Source organism: Colossoma macropomum, unplaced genomic scaffold (genome assembly GCF_904425465.1).
Source record: "Colossoma macropomum unplaced genomic scaffold, Colossoma_macropomum, whole genome shotgun sequence".
In the NCBI taxonomy this organism is placed as follows: domain Eukaryota; kingdom Metazoa; phylum Chordata; class Actinopteri; order Characiformes; family Serrasalmidae; genus Colossoma; species Colossoma macropomum.
In genome coordinates this window covers 26,621,518-26,645,205 of record NW_023494805.1, presented here as the reverse complement: position 1 = coordinate 26,645,205, position 23,688 = coordinate 26,621,518, and the positions used below count along the sequence as shown (strand labels likewise).

Below are 23,688 nucleotides of genomic sequence, written 5' to 3'. Positions count from 1 at the left end.
AAAGAGGAGAGAGCACAAGGACCTTGGAGAATCTGGAGAGGTTCTGTATAGATGAATGGTCTCAACTTCCGTGCTCTGTATTCTCCAACCTTATAAGATGTTATAGGAGAAAACTGACTGCTAAACTAAACTTTTTTTTTAATATCAGAACAAATTTACTGCAATTAAAAGTTGAATTTCAGGGTGAAATTAAGCTAATTCACCAAAAGTTCTTATAACCCTTATATAAGTTCTTATGAATTTCTTATAACCCTTTTCACCCATCTTTGCCAAGGGTGCCAATAATTGTGAGCACGAAAAAAGGGTTCTGCTATTGTTACAAGCTTCATATCATAACAGTAGCAGAACTCTTTTTGGTGATATATAGAACCGTCCTTAAAAAGGTTCTATTCAGAACCATGTGCAACACATTTCCCATCAATCTGAAGAACCATTTCACCATGCAAAGAACCATTTAAGTGTGAATGTTTCCATACAGAATTTTCTAGAATAATGAATAGAAATTCTAAATAGAAACACTCCCTTTATTAAAGAACCCTTAAAGAACCACCTTTGTAGGTGTACAAAGCTCACCCTCTATCCCTAAAAAGGTCTGTTTTAAAAGAGGAAAATCCTGGAGGGAATTCAGTTAGACTGACGCATCACAAGTTGGCAGGACGCACCGAGCTGCAAAGAAAAAGAAGAGGGTGAATGAAGCATCCTCTCCTGTAGCGTCCTCCTTCAGTGCCTTTTAACCCTCTCTCTCTCTCTCTCTCTCTCTCTCTCTCTCTCTCTTTGAGCTCGTGTGGACCCTCCCTGGCCGGGCAGTAAGGAGGGGAAGGGAGGGGCGGGGGGCTGGTGACGTCACACGCCGCCGCGTTGGCCCTCGCTGGAGAAAAGTTTTGAAATCCCGCTGTGTTGTTGTTGGAGAAAAAGTGCCTGCAGGATAGCGCAGCGGGGTAAATGTAGTCGGGTTTCTTCGTTTTTAACGAAGTCCTTAAAAGGAAACCAATGAGAAAACGAAATGTGCGGGATTAAAGAAACAAACGAGGTGGCGTTTTAGGACGTTAGCCTTTTATTCGCTCGTTGAAACTTTGACCAAAGAAGACTTGCTTGGTAGCCGGAGACTCGACTCGCCTCGACTAGACCCCCTCCTCCTTCTCCTCCACCTCCTCCTCCTCTGGTTAGCTAAGCTAACGTTAGCCTGTTGGCTACCTCTCCCATAGTTTTGTGGAGCAAGGGGAAGGAAAAGTGTTCGGAAAATGGCGGAAACTAAAATAATTTATCACATCGATGAAGAGGAGACGCCGTATTTGGTGAAGATTCCCATACCGGCCGAAAAAATCACTTTATTGGATTTCAAGCAAGTCTTGAACAAGCCGAACTACAAATTCTTCTTCAAGTCTATGGACCAGGACTTCGGGTGAGTGAGAGAGAGTTAGTGTGCGTGAGAGAGAGAGAGAGAGATAGAGTGGGGGCTCTGCAGGAGCGGGTTGCCATGCAAATAATGAGGCCGAGAGAAAGAAAAGTAGCTAGAAAATGGCCAGAAAACACGGGGAAAGGTTGCTTTTCTTACTGTCATTGGTGATTTCTGTTCCACACGAGCTGTTGATGTGACCGATGGAGGTTTTAGGAGTTTATTCTGGAGGAAAAAGCTGACAGTTTAACGGGTTAACAGCAGCGGGGCTGCCCAGGTTTGTCCTGCATTGTTCAAGGTAGCAGCAGAGTATCAGCTTTACTCACTGCTGGGAGTCTGTCTGTCTGTGAGGGACAAACCTGAGCAGGACAGCTGGTCTGTTGATTTAAAGTTGGGTAGAATGATTTAAAACGTACGCTAGTTATCTTGTCCATCTTATTTATCTTATTTAAGCATCAGACCCACCAAAGTTCAGCGTACACATGCAGTCTGTGGTTTTGTTAAAATCCACACTGACTCAAGAGTCACACACGGGCAGTTTCAACAGTGATTTATTTAATTATTGAGTTCTTCTAAGAAAAAGAAACCTCTTTCGCTAGTCTGTCTCCTAATCTCAATTCCTCGCATGTCTGTCATCTTGTGAATACTCCTTTCCTGGAAACATGCCACATCCTTGCCACGATATTCTTTTTTTTCCCCTTTGCTGGGCTCTGTCCTTTATCCCAAACACCTAGTGGATCTATTGCAGGAGGAAACCTGTCAAGGTCTCCTTTCCCACGCTCTCATGGAACATATTTGTTAAAAGGAGAAAATTAGATTATTGACTACTTTGGCTTCCCTTTCCCCCCCAGAAGAGACCACATGTCATGGACAAGCTGGTGTACTTATTGGCTCTGTTAACTATGAAAAACATACAGTAGTATCAGATCACAGTAAATTCACTAGTTTAAAGGGGAATACCACCATTTTTTCAAAGTGTGTTCACAGCAGTGGTGATAGAAACCAGACAGCTGAAGCAATTAATCCCTCTAAAACACAGATCTTACCCAAAATGGTTATGGATATGCCTGAGAGATTATTTTACAGTAGTTTTTTGGTATAAAATTCATTTAAAAGCCAGTTCATGGTGGAGAGGTACATACAGAGTGTTGTAAGATATTCCTCCAGCACATTTTTTCTGATTAACCACTACTTTACCCTTATAGCATTAAATATAAAACCACAATGCACCGTTTCACATCCACACTGAATGACTTTGTTCACATCTCAACATTAGATTTACGCAGAATTTAAAAAAAATCTGTGGAATTCCTCTTTAAGTAGCCTTAAAGCGTACATCTGCTAACATCATTGAGTAGACTAATCAATTCCGTTTATTTTTGTATCAGTAAATATGAACAGCCAAGTCTGCAGTCTAATAACTGCCATCACCAAGACAGAAGTCTTTCATGTCTTGTTAAATAAATGTAAAATCTGAATAAATTAAAAGGTGGGCCATATTTTCCACCTGGAATCAATGAAGCTTTATATGGCAAATAATATAAAATCTTAAAACTTTAGGAGATTTTCATCATGCACACTATGTACCATGATAATTTGTTTTCCTGAGTTTTGCAAATAAATAGAAACAGACAAAATGCACGAGCAAAACCACGCTGCATTCAAAAAACGCTATGTAAGTGCTATAATGAGCGACATCAGAATCACAAGTTTTCCTGTGCAGTTTGTGCAGTAACTAAATACTGGCTCTTGTTTACAGGCTCTCTATAGTTGGTCCAAGTCTTTATAATAAATGCTTTCGTTCATTTTTCTAGAAGTACTGCTGGAAGTACTGACCTAATTTATGACAGTTGCAATTATGATAACATGTTGTATTGCTCAGTCCTAGATAAATGTACAAAATAAACAATTTAAAGCTCAATCATGGTTTTGTGTTCTCATCTCAGGAATCAGAGAACCGTTGGTGTCTAATTGAAATGTGTGCTGTTGAATGCAGTTGACCTGGTTGCGTGCATGTGTGTGTTATTGTTGAAGTGCAGAAATGCATAGGCGGGTTGTAAGGTGATATGGTGGTGGAGGGGAGCGGGAAGTAGGTTCTCTCTGATGCTGCTGTTTTGATTTGCTGTGCATGGAGCCAGCTGTCAGCCTGTCTGTGTGTGGTAGGGAAGGGCTGGAGTGGGGTGTGTATGTGAGAGTGTGTGTGGTGTGGGGGGTGTAGTTGGGTTGGAGAGAGGCCATTTGCTGGGTGTCTGGGCAGAATCAACATGAAGAGAAAGAGACCATGAGTGTGCTAGAGTGAGTGAGAGAGAGTGTATGTGCCGAAGACATGGGGGTTGGTTTCTGATGGTCGCTGTTCGTATCTTGCCTTGTTCCTAATGTAATCCCCTAAACTCTGGAGCTCGGATTAGTGTAGGATCTGGGCATAGTGCTGGGTGATATTGATAAAAATCAGCGTTATGGTACTTTCTGAATGTATCATGCTATTAGATTATATTATACCTGTCACAATTATTACATAATCATCTAATTGCAATAATTGGAGCTGACCGCAGTTACTTTCTACGGTTGTTAGCTTCCTCAGTCATATATTTACGTCACAGTTAATTTGATGGAGTTTCATGTGTTGGGTTGAGGCAAAAGCATGTAAATAAAAGAAAATAGATAAAATGTATTGAGAAATGTATTGACATCATGGGTCTTACGAAAACAGTTTCTGAGTGGTGCTATAACACCTTTAGAGGTCAGCGGTGAGTAACGTTTGTTTATTTGAGCTGGTGCTGTATCTGTCATCAGTTATCCAGTATCAACAGCTAGGAAGCAAGATGGCTAGTCTGCCAGCTATATGACCACTACAGGTTTGTGCTTCAGTAGTTTCATAGAGTGAACCAGAAAGACATTTAAATTGTTAATCGCAGTTATTTCTTTGGCTTAATCATCAGCTAAAATTTCATCATTGTAACAGGCCTAGATAACATTTATTTATAAATATCATTTATAAATTATAAAGTTATAAATATCATTTATAAATTTGCATTAATAAAGTAAATGACCTTATGATTCTTGTGTCCTGCTACTCTAGGTTAAAAGAACATCTTACAAACCTGATGTAGCTTGATTTGATTTAACTGTGTTTTCTGTTGTGTTTCTCTTAAGAGTAAAGTCTCATTTCCAGATACACTCTTAGCAAAAAAGGTTCTTTGACTTTATAAGTATATATGTCTATAAAACATATATATATTAATACATACATATGTATGTGTGTATATACGTATATATATTATACACACACACACATATATACATATATATATATATATGTGTATATATATATATATATATATATATATATATAATAGTATATATAATAATATATATATATATATAATATATATATATATATATAAAATGTGTGTGTGCTTGTTGTGTGTGTGTTGATCGTGCAGAGAACCCTGTATGCATTCAAAAGGATCTCTAACTGTTCATGATTCTATATCAAACCATTCCCGTTTTGAGAATGCAGGAAACTTACTACTCATTTGCAACAGCAAATTACATTTATTGCAATCATCTACATTTTTGTATCCATCAGTAAAGCTGAAACTAACAGTCAGTATCACTGATACCAGCATAACGATATAGGTTGTTGCCCTGGGTTAGTCATAGTCCAAATTATCTTATTTTCTGTCTGTTTTCCTTTGCCCATTCTCTTCACTCTGCTTGTTGGATAGTATCTTTCATACCACATTTCTGCTGCTCTTCTGTCCTTATTTTTTTTTACCTCTTTATCTCTTACATCTTAATCTAGATTCATACAGCATGCTGGAGTCCATTGAGGTTTCTGAATATGTGTGCTGATCAGGACCTTGTGTTGTGACTAAGAAATCTGGTGTTGTATTATTTGTTGTATTTTTTTGTCTGATGACAAAATAGTCATTTATTTCAATGCCGTTTGTTGCTGTTTCAGTCTGAATAATGTATTAAGAGGAGATGTCGTGTATGTGTGCATTTGTGTGCAGTTTTTTTTTTTTCTGAAGTGCTTCTGTCTGTTTGTGCAAGGTTTCAGGGGTCGTTTCTCAGGTCCAGATGAGGGTCATTAACGGGTTTGTGAGCGTGATTATTTCGGAAAGTACCGGTTAACTGTGGTGGGGGGGCTGGTCTGAGGAATTTTAAAGCGCTGTGTGAAATAGTCTTCGGTTGCGTCATGTTTGTTGGTGTAGGATCATTAAGCAGTCTATTAGGTTGAAGTGCAGACAGGAATGTGTTGAGGCTCAGTGTACATATAGTTTAGGATGAGATTAGCTCTTTTTTTCAGAGCTAATCTCTGAAAAAAATCTCTTTCAGAGTGTTAAAGTGATATTATTATTAATAGTTATTAGAGTGTGAAAGTCAAATGAAATCTTGAGTCGAGTCGAAAATCATATCAAACCTGAATGTATGTGCATTGTTACATCCCTGTTGTTTATGTGTGAGTACAGTTTTGTTGCTCAGAGGCTGAACAAACGATAAGTTCTAGCCATCAAGAGGTCTGCTGTGATGTCTGAATCTGATGTAGTTTCACTGCAGAATCAGTAGGAAAGAAATCTAATTGGTCTTAGCTTCCTCAGGGAATACCTCTGACTAGTAATACTACTTTCCAGTGTACATCAATTGTATTGTTACACTAAAAATAAAAGAAGGGGCATGTGCATGTCCAGGCATTCAAATTGGAGTGCTCACTAAATCGTTTACAGTGTAATTGTATTGTTTTCTGCCAAGATAGCTGTAACTATACTTCTCAAATATCAAGGTTGTTGATGCTTATTAAATAATACATGAGATGAATGCCTTACTGTAGGACTTTATTTTCAGGGTTGTCAGTCCTAGCAGGGCCATCTGATGCAAGATATCCTTTAAAATGTTCATGCAAATTTCAGTAGACCTCAATTGGGTGAGTAGTGGTGGTGCATCCTCAGATGGGTGGAGTGGGGATGGTGGACTGCAGTTCGTGGATAGTCTCATAAGCAAAACTGGTGCAGAGTCTGGTGTATTTCCTCCTTTCCACCTTTGTTGTAGTGCAGTGGTTACCAACTCTCCTCCTGAGATCTACCGTCCTGCAGGTTTCACCTCTAAACCAGACCTAACATGCCTCATTCAGCCTCATTCATAAGACTTCTGATGGCAGTCATTAGATGCATCGATTAGGGTTGGTGATGAAGTCAGCAGGGAAGGTAGATCACTGGGAGTAAGGTTGGTGACCAGTGTTTTAAGGGGAGGCGATTTTCAAAACGGGGCTACAAGAAAAAGAAAGTTAGTGGAAAACACATGACTATGCATTGGCAAACAAGCAAAGATATCTTTCTTAAAGGCCTCATGCCTTTAATTCCTAAATTCTTCAAAGAAAGTTTAAAGAGGCAATGCCATGAACTTCACAAACTTTTTTTTGTCTTACTGTGAAAGGTTCAGTCACAACATGCAAAGCAGAGCTGGCAACTGCTTGCAAAGTTTGTTTTCTATTAGACAGATTAAACCCGCTGCATTGAAGTGCGCACACACAGATGTACGAGTAGTCAGTCAGAATTAAACTGATAAAATCCCGATAGTTTTGGCCAGCTTCAAGTGCAAAAATTATTAGATGCTCAGATTACGTGAGTGTGGAGTGTCTAAGACTGAGAGAAGTTTACGGCTAATTACTATAGACCTCTGAAGTGGTGTTGTCATTCTTTAGTCAACGTCATGCCTGTATTGGGAACTCTGGATCTAAGCTGAAATCTCTATGGGACAAATGAATGACGTTTTTGAAAATCGCTGCTGTCCTGTAAACAAAACATTGCAAACCTGATACATTTTTCCTCTGAATTATAAGGGCTTTAAGGAGTCAAAATATAAATATTGCTACATGGAAGCTAACTCTGCTGCACGTTTAACTGATATCATAAGACCTACCAAAATGCCCTACAAAAAACAGGAAGCTTTGTGAAATTTGGTAGTTAAGTTTTTTTTCCTGTAGTAACCTACAGTAGTTGGTGTTGGTATTTAATAGTATTGAATGTTAATGGTAGACGTTCGTGCAACATCATTTCAGTGCACAGGAGTGTCAGCTTGCTTGTAGCTTGCATGCAACATTTCATAATTTGACTCCTTACCGTCTTCATATTTCAGAGGATCCAGTGATGTTTGGGGGAGAAGTGTACACAAAACATAACAGCTTTGAACATTTTTGTTTACTATAGCTTGCAAAATCAGCAATTCTTAAACTCCATTAGTTTTTTCCATAAGCAAACCACCTCAGACTTGGTGTTCCTAATATGGGTGTGAAGACTACAGAATGATGCACAGCTTCTGAGGTCTATATGTTTGTGCATGAAGTTGTTTGGAGGCTGAGACTGGGTTTAAACTGATTAATCACTGTACATCTCTTTTCAGAGTGGTCAAGGAGGAGATTTCTGATGACAGCGCCAAGCTGCCTTGCTTCAATGGACGAGTGGTGTCCTGGGTTTGTACTGGTTCTTTCTCTCCTTTTTTTCTCCTGCCTTCTTCATTCTTCTTTTTAATGCTTGTTTGGTACTTTCGACTGAAGATTTACTGAATTTGCCTTTTAGAGGTTAAAGGGTAGAAGTTATAGGGCTGGACTGTTTGGAACATTTTATGACCAGTACCAAGTTTAAGGAGGTCCAATAACCAATGATTGGCAAATGTAATTTAAAACAGCAAAAAATTAAAGTGACTTAAAATAGTTTTAGTTTTAGTGCTTTACTAACAGATGTGATTGTCAGTTGTCGGGTTTCTTAAACTCAAATAACCAGTAGAAACTCAAAGGAATATGAACTACAGGTTGAAGTGTTGTTTGAATCCTTGATGATACATTTTTTGGCTATTTTTTGGCTGGTCCACAGTGCACAAAACAGAAGTAGGTAGTTGGTAAATGTAAGCTGAAAAATCACAAATTCCAAGGTAAGAAAGGGAATAAATAAAAAACATAAAAACAGATTATTATTGATGCTTTATTGGGGAGATTTATGCTGATACCAATGAACCCTTGGGGCTTAAATTTTGGCTGATATTATTGACCAACCAATATATCAGTTGGGTCCTATCGTGTGCATCATGTCCTTGAAACAAATACACAAATGAAGCCTCTTTTGCCTCTTTGCAGTATGTTTTCACCTAATGAGTTCTTAGCAAACTTGCGTCATCCAGCGGAACAGTGTAGCCTTAGGACAGGCCCCATCATTTGACCCACATTTCCTTAGTATCTTATTCTAGACTCAAAAAGCCCCAAGTGTGTATCTCAGCCTTTCACAGAGAAAGTAAAAAACCCAGCCTTGAATTAAAAACTCTCAATGAGAAACAGGTTCTTAAGTCAAAAGGCTTGGACAAAACTAAATCCACTGGGATGGAAAGGCTACACCAGCATCAGGGTGGCTCAAACTCCCTGGAGGAAGGGTGCACAATAGTCCAGCATCCATTACTGCTTGGAAAAGGAGATGGGAGACAGGTGCACAGATTGAGGTTTTCTCCCATTCACCTTTCTTTACAAAGGGGCTTCAGTCTCCCACCAGTTTTGCAAACTGATTTATTGGGAAGCTTTGATCTAGTTAATCTGAGAATACCTAGGGTGGTATGATTAGCATGTAGGTAAATACGGATATTTGATCGCATTGTTTAAATCATTGTAGCAAATGTGGTTAGAAAGGCTGAGTGGTTTTAAGTGGGGTTAATAGCTTCAGGTAGCAGTGAATAGGACTGTTTTTATACACTGGCAGCTCTTGAGAAAGACTTTGATTTATTTGTCTTTTAAATGTTAGTTATGTAATTTAGAGACACCGGATATTTGTCACTTGCAGCACTGTACTGTTTTTCATTTTTCCTAGAGGGTGGAGACTTGAACTACAAGTAAAGCTGATATTTTCCCCTGTAACTTAAGCTATATCTGCTAATTTCCTTGAAGTCTTAATAACATATCACATTGGCAGATTTTTTTTTTCCCCATTATTTCCTTATTCATGATTGGCCTCTGGTCCCATGCTGACAGTTTGTCTAAACACACAGATCGTATCAGGTGAGGGTGAATGGAAGAAAAACTTGATATGGTGTTATGTCTTCTGTAGGCATCACTGAATCATTAACTCGCTCGTTTCCAGGGAATTATATTGAAACACGTCAAATCATCTTCTGGCAAGGTTTAACCAGGCAGACAGGAAGGCAGCAAGATGCTGTAATGAAACTTGTGCAGCTTTACTGCCCGTTTCATAGATTTTACACTGCAACAATGGTATTTTGGAAAGTGAAATTATCTTAAGTCTAGTCTGAAGATCTAATATTTCTCATTTTGAGATTGCTGTAATCTTATTATATTATTTAACTTATTTCTAGCCATTCTTGTTTTAATAGATTAGGATTTAGTTAAGTGAAACTATCTCACTGTATTGACAGACAATTTAGCTAGTTTCAAGCATATTTCTTGAGACAAGCAAAATTCTGTGCCAGTATAGTGAGAATTTCACTTGATTATATCACTTAAAACAAGTCACAATGCCTAGAAATAAGTTAATGTTTTAATAAGCTTACAGACTTCCAGAAGTATTTGTAATAATTTTATCTCTCTTGTTTTTTTTTATAGCTGGTATCCTCAGATGTTCCTGCAGCAGAACCTGCGCCGCCTCCTCCTGTGGAGGTTCGAACTCAACCCTCCCCTCCTCCTCCTCCACTGCCCCCCCCTCCAGCGGAGCGGACTGGGGGCATCGGGGACTCTAGACCCCCCTCATTCCAGTAAGCCTCTTCTCGGACTCTCTTGGACCCTTTTCTTTTCATACTACTTGACCCATGAATTCCTACATTGCACAACATCTTGTTCTTGGGCAATGTGAAGTGCTTGAATGTCGGTGCTCCATGAGGCTCCAGTTTCTACAGTCTCTTCACCCACTAAGTTTTGCTTCTTTATCAAGGTGTTAAGTCAAATTAGGGCTTAGATAACTGTGCAAAGATGAAGCAAATACATGCAGATACTCTGCAAGATTAGGACACACAGATATGTTGACTTGACCAGTTGTGTTTTAACATCAGTTGTTAATGCTTAAAAGTTACCCACTAGGACCGAATAAAGTGCTAGTAAGTGCTACCAGCTACTCAATATTCTTAAAATACCAGTGTGTACTATTAATGTAATTATGGTCAAAAGATCCTTGAAACGTTTAAGCAGTTAACATCCTACCATGTCTGTGGCATGTATAAAAGTGCTTATTAGGCCCAGCTGATTTTGATCAAGATGGCAAGAAGAAAATATCTAAAGCTCTTTTCAGACGGGGTTAGTTTTCCATGGGGAGGTGGGGGGTAATGCCAGTTCACCACAGGACGTTTGTAATGTTTATGAACGATTCACACGGGGTTAGAAATCTCAGTATAAGTGACAGAGATTGGAGTGGCTAGTTGATGTAGGTGCCACCTTCACTTCAGAAAAGAGTAGAGAACTAAAATTTTTAATTTAGCTATTAGTTTGTTTGCTCTAACCATTTACTTTGTTGTTTTAAGTGAATGTAATGTGTCATTAGCATTGCCATTAGTTTGGGAATTCAGTAAACAGTCACTTTACCACATAAAATCAAACTTTTTTTTCTGTAACTTGTACATGTTCTGAGTTGTACACGTGAGATAGGGCAGTAATGTTACATATTGACTTGATTTTAACCACAGAAAACACATGTAAATGCTTCTTAAAGTGCATCTATACTTAATGAACTTGCCTCAGAATATGATAGTTTTTACCAACATGTTGATTCATACAGGATTAATATATCCTGAGGTTATTTCTACTCCTCAGTTTATGGAAGGTAAAAGGCACCAGAATCTTTACTGAAGCAGGAGTGCGCAGTTCAAAAAATGAACTGACATGGCGCGTTCGGACAGGGTTAAAATAAGTGAGAAACACCGGTGGGGTAATTTACATTACCCCACCTCCTCATGTAAAACTAATCCCATCCGAATAGGGCTTAAGTGGCTTTGAAAGAGATTCAGTCACAAAGACTGCTCAACTGCAGAGTGTTTCAGTGGGAACAGTGACTAAAGTGACATCTGCATGACTGGAGTACACATGGCAAGGGATCTGAGTCCTTTCCTCCATACAGAACCTCTACACATCTTTCAGACTTTGAAGTCCACACTGGACTGGACTCTTCAGCTCATCCCACAGGTTTTCTATGGGGTTCAGTTCAGGGGCCTCGGGTGGCCATGCCAAATCCTTAATTTTGTGGTCAGTGAACCATTTTTGTGTTAATTTTGAGGTGCGCTTTGGATAATTGTCCTACCAGAAGATCCAAACAATGGCCCAGTTTAAGCTTTCTGGCTGAGGTGGTCAAGTTTTGATTTAATTATGTGCTGGTACTTCTTTGCATCCATGCCAAACTCACTTCTGGTCTTTGTTGGCTAAAACCTCTATTTTGGTCTCATCTGACCACAGAACACAGACCCACTGAAAGTTCTAGCAATGTTTGGCAGACTGTAGCTGGTTGAGTTTGTTGGTTCTTGACATCAGTGGCTTTCTCTTGGCAACCCCCCAAAACAACTTATGCTTATATAGGTGATGTTTAATTATGGTTTGGGAGACGTTCTGACCCCAAGACTGAACTAATGTCTGCATTCCCCATCTTTGAACTATCCTCCTCACTGTGCATGGGGTCAGTCTAGATATACATCCTCTTCCTGGCAGATTCTTAACATCTCCAGTTGTTTTAAACTTCTTAATTATTGTCGTGATAGTGGAAATGGGCTTTTCAACTGTTTTGTTATTTTCTTGTAGCCAGTCTTTGTGCAACTCAACAACGTTTTGTTGCACATTGGTGTATTTTTGGTCTTCCTCATAGTGATGGATGACTGAGGGTAATTTGGCCTGTGTTTCATCTCATATATATTCCCTAGTGAAACAGGAAGCCGTGGCTGACAATTTGTGTTCCTTATTGCTCAGGTGAACTTTAAAACATTGCATTTTAATGGGAATATACTTCAGTTAGATTTCACTCTTAAGAAGTTCAAGGGGTGCCAACAATGGTGGCACATATGGTTTTTAGAAAAACATTTATTTCGTGACAAGATTTACTTTTTTCTTTAAATCATTATACCTTAAATAAAGGTTAGATTTTTGCAGATACTTTGAATGAAAGATCAAAAGGATAAGTAATATTAATAAGTAATTAAGAATATTTTACATTTTTTAAATTTATTTTTCATTTTGCTCATGATTAGCAGGGTTGCCAATATTTGTGGAAGGCACTGTAAATAGGCTTGGAAATTAGGGTGAAAGCTCACATTCGGTGACTGTGATGACTGTGCATTAGTGTGATATGAAAGGAAAAAAAACAAGAGCATCGGTTTCCTTTGCTGTCACCAGATCTCAATGTCGGTGCGGGATGTAATCAGACTGTCAGCAAGACAAGTCTGTCCACAACTACAAGGAGAAGGATATTATGGTAGGACTGCAGTGCATAAAACTCTCATTACAAAGACTAATGCACTTTTGAGAGTTCAGTGGTGCAAAAGCCATAGACACTGGTCTACAGTGATACAGAAAAAATGTGATATGGTCTCATAAGGCATCTTTTACCTTATTCTCCTCAAGTGGGCAAGTGCTTGCTTGCTGTACACCAAGAGAACGGTACGGTCTGAATGCTTGACCTCTACAGTGAGGAGGTTTGGTGGCTTTCAGGATGACACTGTCCCCATTCACAGGGCTCGAGGGGTCCCAGAATGTTTTTGTGAAAATAATATAAATCATATGCTATGGCCTTTGCTGTCACCAGATGTCAATTTGTATGGACATCTGGTGACAGTATGGGAGATTTTGGACTGATGTGTTAAATGGTGCTCTCCTCCACTATCATTAAAACACCAATTAAGGGAATATCTTTTGGAAGAATGGTGTTCCATTCCTCCAGTACAGTTCTAGAGACTTGTTGAATCTATGACAAGACACATTGAAGCTGTTCTGGTGACTTGTGGTAACTCAACTCCTTACTTTTAGCTTTTTTCCACTAGGCAGTTCATATGGCAAGGTACAGGTATGAATTCGAACCCAGAACTATCTCTACCCTGGTGGAGTACCCTGTGTCCATTTTCCCACACACAGCAGAACTCTGAAAGTATTTGGGGTTCTGTGGTGGTCGCATGAAGTTTGTATTAGCACTAAACAAACAACAATAGCAGCAATAGCTAACCTAACGGTAACTAAGCTCTGATTTACTTTTTACTACATTTGTTTTATGTGAAGAGTCATGAACAGTGATTCTGGCTAGCTGGTGTTTTTTTAGAAATGGTGGTCGTCTGACTTAAGTGACAACACGTGACAATTCTGGGATGATTGCGTTTGGCCAATCAGTGATCTGCACTATTTTTAGCTCTGCTTATACATCCAGGTTGGGTATGTTTAGTACCCCAAAAGGAAAGGTGACCATGTTCTGTTGTGGGTGCAGTACGGGTCACTTGGTAATGCAAATAATGACAAAATACGTGATTACAGATTTATAACTGTAGCACACCATCCTGCACTGCCTGGAGGAAGAACGGCAAAAGACACGTTGTTTTGTCGCCCTCCTGAAGATGTTTGTATGTAGTTGGGGTGTTCTTGTTCAAGTACACAACAGCAGTAGTTGAAGCAGGATCACCTCTAATCCACTAATTTAAATCACCAAAGTTAGTAACTATGATCTTGAGACGCTTGGATCTACAATAAACGCTCTGAAGCACCATCAGCATCTGCTGGGATGTTTTTCCCATAAACTGCAAGTTTAACACGAGCCTTTATCATTGTACAGTTGCAGAAAAAGAACTGAATGTGAAATGCTTCTTGTTTCTGTTTTTCTGGTGTTATAGTCCCAACACTGCAGGCAGTGTGGAGACGCTGGACGAGCAGACAGAGACAGAATCTGTCGTGTCCTTCAGAAGAGAGAGGCCTCGCCACAGAGAGAGCATGGAGCCACATGGTAAGATTTGACTCCACATTTAATTGTTTTCATACTAAACGAAATCCAATAAACTAACGATTTGATCAGAAAATTGACCAAGCAGCAAGAAACGTCTCACTCCTTCCCCTTCCTCTCACTCTCTGTTTTTCTGTAGGGTCTCGTATGAATGGTCCATCCCGCTTGGAGAGGCACTTGGCTGGTTATGAGAGTGCCACCACGGTGATGAGCAGTGAGCTGGACACCACCAGCTTCTGCGACTCAGACGATGATGACACTATGAGCAGGTCAGTGGTGGATTAACTCATCACACATGAGCACAAGCACAAACTTGTGTTATACTTTTAAAATAAAATGAGTTTCTGATTCGGATGTAAATGTTTATGTTAAGATTCAGCAGTTCCACAGAACAGAGCACTGCCTCTAGACTGTTGAAGCGCCACCGTAGACGCAGGAAACAGCGCCCCCCAAGGCTTGAGAGGGTACTACACACTTAATTTCAGGCAAGGTGCACTTTTTAAAAATGTTCTTCTGTTTTTTTCTCAAGATTTTTTCTTTTATTGCAGGCATCATCTTTCAGCAGCGTGACAGACTCAACTATGTCTCTGAACATAATCACAGTCACTCTGAACATGGGTTAGTATGCCAGTTGTTTAGTCTAATAGGATTTATGAAATTTCCACTCTGTATGATCTTGTTTATTGTTTTCCCAGGTTATTTTATTTATTAAACATTTTCGGAGACTGTTGTTCTATAACTGCTTGACCATGGGTGTCTGACTGGTGTATGTTTGTGTTTGCCTGACAGAGAAGTATAATTTCCTGGGCATCAGTATTGTTGGGCAGAGTAATGAGCGAGGAGATGGAGGCATCTATATTGGCTCCATCATGAAGGGAGGAGCAGTGGCTGCTGATGGGCGCATAGAGCCTGGGGACATGCTGCTTCAGGTCTGTTTGGGAAGGAGGGGTGGGGAGTTTTAGCAGAACAGGTGTGGGTGTGACCAGAAGTGTAAATTACCCAAAATTACCCATCATTAGCTGACCCTTTGTATGTCCATTGTTTTTCTCCAACAAGAGATTATGTTACAAAATACAGTTTGAATTTCAGTTATTTGCACAAGAAAGGGATTTTTTAGATGAGTGGAGTCAATTCTCCAAGTATAGCACACTTATCTGTTAGGTGCAGAATTTACAGCCCTTTGACTTGCAATTTTAGCTGATCATTGTTCCTTTGTGTGTATTTGTATTCAGTTTAAAAGAGTAATTAATTTGGTTTAATGACCTGTTTTAGTTAGTAGTCTTCACATAGAAAGTGTATAAATGTTGCTGTTTTTTCACAGGTGAATGATATTAATTTTGAGAACATGAGCAATGACGATGCAGTCAGGGTGTTGCGGGAGATTGTGCATAAACCGGGGTGAGTTGTCTAAGGCGTGAGTGAGAGAAAAATAATGTGTATATGTCATGATTATGAAGCTTGTCTGTCCTTAAAGTCAGTCTGAAATCAGAATGGAGGTTTTTACCTTGTTAAGTTTATGTGCCCGGTCACATTAAGCACAATTCAGTTTCATATATATTATTGAAAAGACAAAATTCTTGTTCTTCTATAATCTTCTGTCAAATGTAATGACTTTTGCCTGCTTCAAAGACATCTTTTGAGTTTTGATTGGTTAACCATGCCCCAGCAGGCAGTGAAAAATAATACAAAGCAATAATACCGCCCTCGTTTATTATTGTGTATTACACGTTTCACTCGGAAACGTCATGGTGAAGGAAAATGTGATGATTTTTGATTCATTTTGCCGTCAACAATATTTCAGACCCATCACTCTGACGGTTGCTAAATGCTGGGACCCTTCACCTCAAGGCTACTTCACGCTTCCACGCAGTGAGTCATGTAAAATTCCAGAAACATGATTTGGTATACTGAAATGATTTATGTCCATGTTCTTCATGGTATTCATCTCTGATATGATGTTCCCCTATTTCGTCCAGATGAGCCTATTCGCCCTATAGACCCTGCAGCTTGGATCAGTCATTCAGCGGCTCTGACAGGGGCTTATCCACCTTATCCAGGAAGTACAATTACGTCTAGCTCTTCAGTCACTGAGACTGAACGTACGTATGTGCTTTATACTTCATACTCATTTTTTTTTATTCTTCACCTATGAAATGCTGTTATTGTTTGTCAGAGACTATCAGTGACCATATGACCATATCTTCTTAACTTTTATCTGTCAGCTCAGTAGCTTGTGGTCTATACACAAACTAAAAATCTCACTCTCTGTCTGTTTTCCTTTAGGTTTTGATGAGTTTAATCTGTCTCTGCATTCTGATATGGCATCAGTGGCAAAAGCTATGGCTTCTCCTGAGTCAGGCCTAGAGGTCAGAGACAGAATGTGGCTCAAGATCACCATCCCAAATGCCTTCCTGGGTAAGACATTTTAATGAGACTCATTAAATGAGATTCACTCATCTCAAGCGCCTGCCTTTTAACTTGTGTTTTAGAATTAATGTACGTGAGGTCAATTCAGATTAGGCTCAGTAAGGGTGTCTGTCAAATACTAGTTACCAGTACATTTGAAAATTTGTTCTGTTTGGAGACAGAAACTGAAAAGAGTGAAATACTGTGTGCACATGTGTATGTACAGGCTCAGATGTGGTCGAGTGGCTCTACCACCACATTGAAGGCTTTCAGGACCGCCGAGAGGCCCGTAAATATGCCAGTAACCTATTAAAGGCTGGGTTCATCAGACATACTGTCAATAAAATCACCTTCTCTGAGCAGTGCTACTACATTTTTGGAGATTTCAGCGACTGTGAGAACTGTAAGTGGTACAAGTTTTTTCTTTTTATTGTCCTGTACAAAATTGTATAAAATATATCTGTAAACATGTAGCTGACTTGGCAGAGAAAACAATCAAGGAGAGGAAGATAATTACTATGGCAATATAAATCAGTTGTTTTTTACAAATTAGCATCTGTCCTTTGCTTTCTCCCTCTCATTCTCTGCTTATCTCTCAGACATGGCCAACCTGTCCCTCAACGATAATGATGGTTCCAGCGGTGCTTCAGATCAGGACACGTTGGCTCCTCTGCCGTTACCAGGGGCGACACCCTGGCCTCTACTCCATTCTTTCCCATACCAGTACCCACACCCGTACTCTAGCCAACCTCCTCCATACCATGAGCTCTCCAGCTACAGTTACGCCCCTGGCAGCACTGGTAGCCAGCACAGCGAGGGTATGAGCCTCTTTTCAGTCTGATTGTGTATTTCCTTTCTTTATTTCACTTGTATTAGCTAATCAAGGGCTTATAGTGTAGAGCCTTCGTGGAAGATCTTGGTGATATTCTGTATTTAAAACATAATGGATTCTTTTTTATAACACTGATACCCATTCATTTCGCTAGCAAATGAAGCCCATGTAAGAGGTATTGGTGAACCATGTATTAGCCTAATTTGCCTCTGTAGTTATGTATTGTTTAGTGTTATTTACTCTTTTTGTTCCTTTTTGTTCATGTCTCTCAGGGAGTCGGAGCAGCGGGTCTACTCGGAGTGAGGGTGAGAGGAGAAGGGGCAGTAAGAGCGGAGCTGGCAGCACGGTGGGCGGCAGTACCCGTGACGACAAATCTCCAAACGGGGGTGGGGCTGACTCACGTTCGGGCAGTGGCAGTGAATCAGAATACTCTGTGCGCAGCAGCCTGAGGCGGGACCATGGCTCGGCAACACCCAGCGAGCACAGCCACGCCAGTCAGCGCTCACATCATCGGGCCCCGCCCCCTCATCTGGCCCCATACCCACCTGGCATTCCCATTCCCTACAATCCAATGATGGTGATGATGGTGCCACAACACCCACATCCACACCCAGCACTGGGAGCCCCGCACCCCCAGACAGCCACTGCACCACTACACCCCGGCATGCCACCCCCAAACAATCCCGGAGGACCTCCTGGGGCCCCTCCTACTCGCGACTTGGGGTCTGTCCCACCTGAGCTCACAGCATCTAGGCAGTCTTTCCATCTGGCCATGGGCAACCCCAGTGAGTTCTTTGTGGATGTCATGTAGGGGAAGGTCATGCTGGGGATAAGTGTGCGTGTGCAGGATGAATGCATGAGTCAATGAGTGAATGAACGAGTGACACTTGTATGTGACTTTTAATCATATAATAACTGTGAGCCTCACTCAGTAAGTGACTGAGATATAACATTTGGTATAAATGCAGGATAGCTCTTTAAAGTTATTGTCTATCCTTGATGGTAGGAACAGGGTTTCTGTATAAAGCTGGAAGTCTTGCACAGGTTAGCATCAACAAATCTAACATGCATTCAGTCTTGTCGCCCTAAACTTGCTGTTAAAAAAAAAGTGTCTCCTTCTCCAAATATTGCCTGGAATTTTTTTCTACAAATATTTCACAAATTATGCAGGGTGCACTATACTATGATTAACATAGGAAAATCTTTGAGGCACCTTCCTACCCTCTGAAAATATTTGTCTTGACATACTGCCAGATACAAGTTCTTCTGATCTCTGGGCTCATTAGAGTTCCTGCACAGCCTGCAGAGAGGTATGCATGTGTTTTTAAATGATGCAGATTATTAAAATCATGTTTTTTCCATTGAGACACTGTTAGGCTTTCACAGAGAAACTGAAACAGCAAACAGGACTCATATGGTTGCAAAGGAGTAGTCATGCTGAAAACGAGAGAAATGTTAATCAACAAGTACAGAAACAAACCTCACCAAGTTTTAAAGGTGTTTTTAATAAGGCAGCTATGAAATGGCATTATTAAGTGGTATTTTCTCAAATCCTTGCAACCATGTTCCTCCAAGCTGAACGTATGAGTTCATGCTGCCTAACATAACATGGCAATTAGTTCTGAAGGTCTGTTCTTCATAATACATATTTCAATGTGTAAAATGCAGTAATTTGTGGTGATATTTTAATGTGAAAACAGGGTTTGGTGAATAGGACTACAAACATTTTTTTACTCTGGTTATTTTCTGTAGGCACGTGGGCTGAAGTTTCACATAAGTCCACTGTAATAATCAAAAAAAAAGGTCCACAAAAGAAGTCTGAATATGTTGATAGACTAGAATTGTGGTACGATCAGTGGTACTCTGAGAGGGAGAGTTAACACCAAAAATGGTACTTGCGCTGAGTAGAACGAACTGTTTTTTATAATCCAGATATTTCACCTTTCTAGTCATATTTTTTGTAAGACTGACAAACATAACCATTTTTGTATGAATGAATATATAGATATAATCAAACCATACAGGTGCTAAATGAAGATGTTGCGTCTCGATACAGTGCCACTTTTGGGTGTCATGTTGTCACTTTTGTGTTTCTTATTCAAAATAAATTTGTAATAGAAGAAAATACCTGTGGGCCGAGATTCATTTTTGCTAAACTAAACTGTGCTTATTTTCTTAAGTGTTTAATTGTCCAAAGCCCGTACAATAACTTGGTAATTCCATATGTGAGTTGTGATTTTAAAGGACACTCAAGCCAAAACGAACAATTAAGCCATCTGTCATAAACATGCATGCTACAGCAGTGTCAGTGTCTAGAGTGAGATTGTCCATTGTAAAAACTAAGAGCCCCTTTCTGATGATGTGTCTTGAAGGTGGGAGGAGCTTTTGAAAAACTACAACTTTTTTGGGGTGGATTTTTGGGTGCAGTTGTCACATTTATTTATTTATTTTATTTATTTTATTTATTTACTTACCTTCTTTAGCTAGTGAATGCAAAAGGAAGGAAGATAGCTAATGTTACTGCTAGGGAGCCGAACAGCTTATTGCAGTTGTATAACTATAGTAACTGTCCTAAAATCATCATTATGGTGAAGAGTATGGGTTACTGAAATAACAGAAACGACTTGTCAGATAAGGACAACAAGCTATGGGCTGAATTTAACAAGATAGCCTGCTAACATACCTCAGTTTAGCTAATTTTCTCTGGCTGAAAGGGTAACAAACTTGTCTGGTTTCTTCTGATTTTGTCAGATGACTGAGGTAAGAGTTACATTAATACTGTATTTATCAGTCTATAGATCAGTAGCTAGGCCTTTTGCATAAGCATTGATGAATGATAACTTGAAATGTATGCATAATCATGAATTGTGCCAAACTACAGTACGTTGCCTAACATGACAAATAACACTTAAACTCTAGTTTTAGAGCTCATTTAACCTATTCAAAAAGGGTATTTCTGTATGCACTAATACTCATTCACTGGAAAAAGTTTTAAATCTCAGATAGGGCAGATAATAGGAAACAGGAGCAATAGTTGAGTAACACGGCGGACCACCTCTGTCTTCAGAACAGCTGTAACAAATGTTATTACACAAAGTCCAGCTGTGACACAAAATTATTTATAATTGCATGTGTTTAGCCTTCCTGCTATCTTCAAATCCCCTGCAATTTAAACCTCTGGGAAATATCAAAGTTCTGGTGGGAATTATGTTTTCCCCTCCTCCATGCCATGTCTGTCAGTGGTTCTGGCACTACGACAAGTATAGTTATGTTAGGTCAGGGCTCAAATCAGAGGCAAGCTCATAAAATTGCATGTTATAGTGACCTCAGTATCATCCAAAACAAATGTGTGTAAAATGTTGATATTTCTTATGTTTTATACAAATAAAACTGAACCCAAAGAACACAGATGCGCACAAAATGTGTAAAGAACATTGAAAACATATCATGTTCATTTTAGGTTTACCAAGTTGCTCCTGTTTCCCATTAAATTAAGTCATTAAATATGAAGCAAAAAAAATGTCAGCTATATATTTAGGGACATTCAACATTGAATGAGATCAAATCGACCCCAAAAATAATAGGAAGGTTAAAGTCTACAGGTCGTAGAAACAACAAGCTTGTCTTCCCTCTTATCAGTACGTAAGGTATGTGATTATAACATTATTCAAACAAAATGCATCTTAGATACATATTTTACCACCAAAATATACATAAGAGGTTCGTTTTATAGGTAAATTTTCTTTGTGCCTTTAGGGCAAATATGTTCTCCTATGTAATACTATGCAATCATATTATTAATGAAAATTCTTATTTACAGTACAAATACTGTAGTTTTATCAATATTTTGGGACAATTTACAAAAATAAAATAAATGTTCTAATGTCAGTTTCACAGAAAGTGCAAGCATTAGTGTATTAATGCTGTATGTTGTATCATTCATAAGTTTCAATGTCAATGTAAAAGGAAAGACTTATTTTTCTAATGTCCTCTCCTCTGTTGTATAATATGAGCTCTTCTGTTTTTAGAAGTTGCTAATCTGCCATGGATTTTTAAAACTTCGCAATTTCATTTCTTTATATAAAATAAAACTAGCTGTGGCATTATAGTTTGTGCGAAAAAGTCTCGTACTCACTTTTATTTCACCAAATCTGATTTCTTGAGAAATTGGATTTTTAAAGCCAAACTCTAAGTTAAGGTTGTTGATAGGAGGAGAGGACAAGTATGTCCCAGAGGTTATGTCCCTGCCCTCTGCTAGTATGGAGAGTCTAAAAAAAAAAAGTCTTCATATTGCTAAAAATAGTAGTGGCAGCCATGTTGAAGTACATGCTTTTGTCCAGTTTATGGGTAACAAGGGGCCTGAGTTTGCAGTGTCCGAAATCACATAAGCAAGTCTTATTTCAGACTATTTAACTGGACGAGTTTAGGCATCGGTTCTAACTGTTGTCCACATCTTTTTAAGTTATCTGTTCAACTAAGAAATATGTTTTATGCATAAAGTGTTATGTGCAAATATACTGGTATGCTTAAATTCCCAATTTGAAATTTTACTTGGGCTCTACATGCTCTGAGCTTGCCTAGCACAATTTTTCAACCTGATTAAGCCTCAGCCACTTTCACTGTTGTTCAGCTTACCTTTGTTTTTGATGCCACTTTACATTTTACTACTTGAAGGGTCATGAAGGAAAGTACAACCTGCCACCAAATGCACAGTATCTTTACAAATAGTTTTTCATGGTATGATTTTGAGTGTGTTTGGGTTTCATAAACAGAAATCAAACAAGGACACAATGTCATTGCTGTGAAGCACTTCTTTATAAAAGGCCCTAAATAAACATGCCAACCCAGCAACTGATGCTTTTGCCACTGCAGTACAACAATCATATTGGAAACCATATTTACTTATATGGCAAACATTCATTTAATCAGAGTAACTATACTTCAGTTTGGTTTTGGATGTGGCTGCATCACTCTGTTCTGGCATACTTAATGTGGGGGTGTGTTTTGGGCCTTTTATTTCACGACACACTTTATGACTGTAAAGCATCTCTGAGCAGTTCTTATTCAGTGAAGATGACTAGATCTTTTCAGTGTAGTCTTAAACTTGTACCTGTTGTGATCTGAAATACTCAGATATTCCATACTATGACTTCTTTTGTAGGTAGCCAGAGATTTCTATAGCAATAGCAAGTCACTGGGCTAATCCAGGGTAGGGTCATTCAGCAAGCAGTCACACATGACTAGACTGAACTAATGTCACTTGAGCCATAAGAGCCATTATAATTTTTCTGTTGGTTAAATTGTGTCAATGTTTGATTTATAATTAGAAGTTGGTTCTGGAAAAAGTCCTCCAGCTAACAGACATCTACAGTGTAGAGGTGAGCTTTCTGCCATACACCATTAAGTCCTAAGTGTGATTACAAAAGACCTTGGTCTGAGAGCCCGTCCTATTCATTTTAGTGTTTTCCTGCTCAAGAAGGGCTTGTAAATACAGTGATTAGCTGATTCAGATGTGTAATTCTGTACTGGTGACCTACAGCACTGCGTAGCTTCAACCATTCCCTGCCTTACCAAATCACACCTATCCAGCTCATGAAGGGCTTGACAACCAGTATATGAGCTAAATTAGATACCTGAAGTTAGTGCTGTGGGTCGGCAGGCAGAGGATTAAGAAACACTGATTTATGTACAAATTATATCATTTTCTCTACCTCATTTTTATTTGCATTTTTTTTTCTAGGTGTTCTACTAAACTAATATCAACAGACAGCTGAAGAGACCACACAATAATTTTGGTTTTAATTTTATTCGAAAATATCACATTAAAGCATGTTTAAAACATCTTTGTGTTATACTTCATTGACACTTGAAATGAATGTCTAGACATCATGGTATTAGGATGTCCGGTTTCATGTGAAGTGTCATGAAAATATGAGCCCTTTGGTGATACAATATTTTCAAGAAATACAGTGTTTAATACACTAATATCTTTGGGAAGCAATTTTCATGCATATAGAAACAGTGGATTATAACAAAATTGCAATTGATGCATGTGGTTGTGACAACATATTAGCAATGTAGATCACTTTTGCTATTTCTATCTCGTTGCC

The 23,688-nt window shown here is 39.1% G+C and overlaps 1 protein-coding gene across 1 annotated transcript; it reads left to right on the top strand.

The window, feature by feature from the left end:
- Positions 1–1,241: 1,241 nt before the first annotated feature.
- dvl2 (dishevelled segment polarity protein 2) lies at positions 1,242–19,698 on the top strand. The gene is made up of 15 exons (XM_036596743.1): positions 1,242–1,402; positions 7,799–7,868; positions 9,996–10,144; positions 14,234–14,343; positions 14,480–14,609; positions 14,714–14,804; positions 14,889–14,958; positions 15,130–15,269; positions 15,662–15,738; positions 16,142–16,209; positions 16,317–16,439; positions 16,624–16,755; positions 16,973–17,149; positions 17,346–17,564; positions 17,851–19,698. Exons 1-15 carry the CDS (start codon positions 1,242–1,244, stop codon positions 18,387–18,389), a joined length of 2,256 nt encoding a protein of 751 aa, XP_036452636.1. The 3' UTR covers positions 18,390–19,698.
- Positions 19,699–23,688: the final 3,990 nt, after the last annotated feature.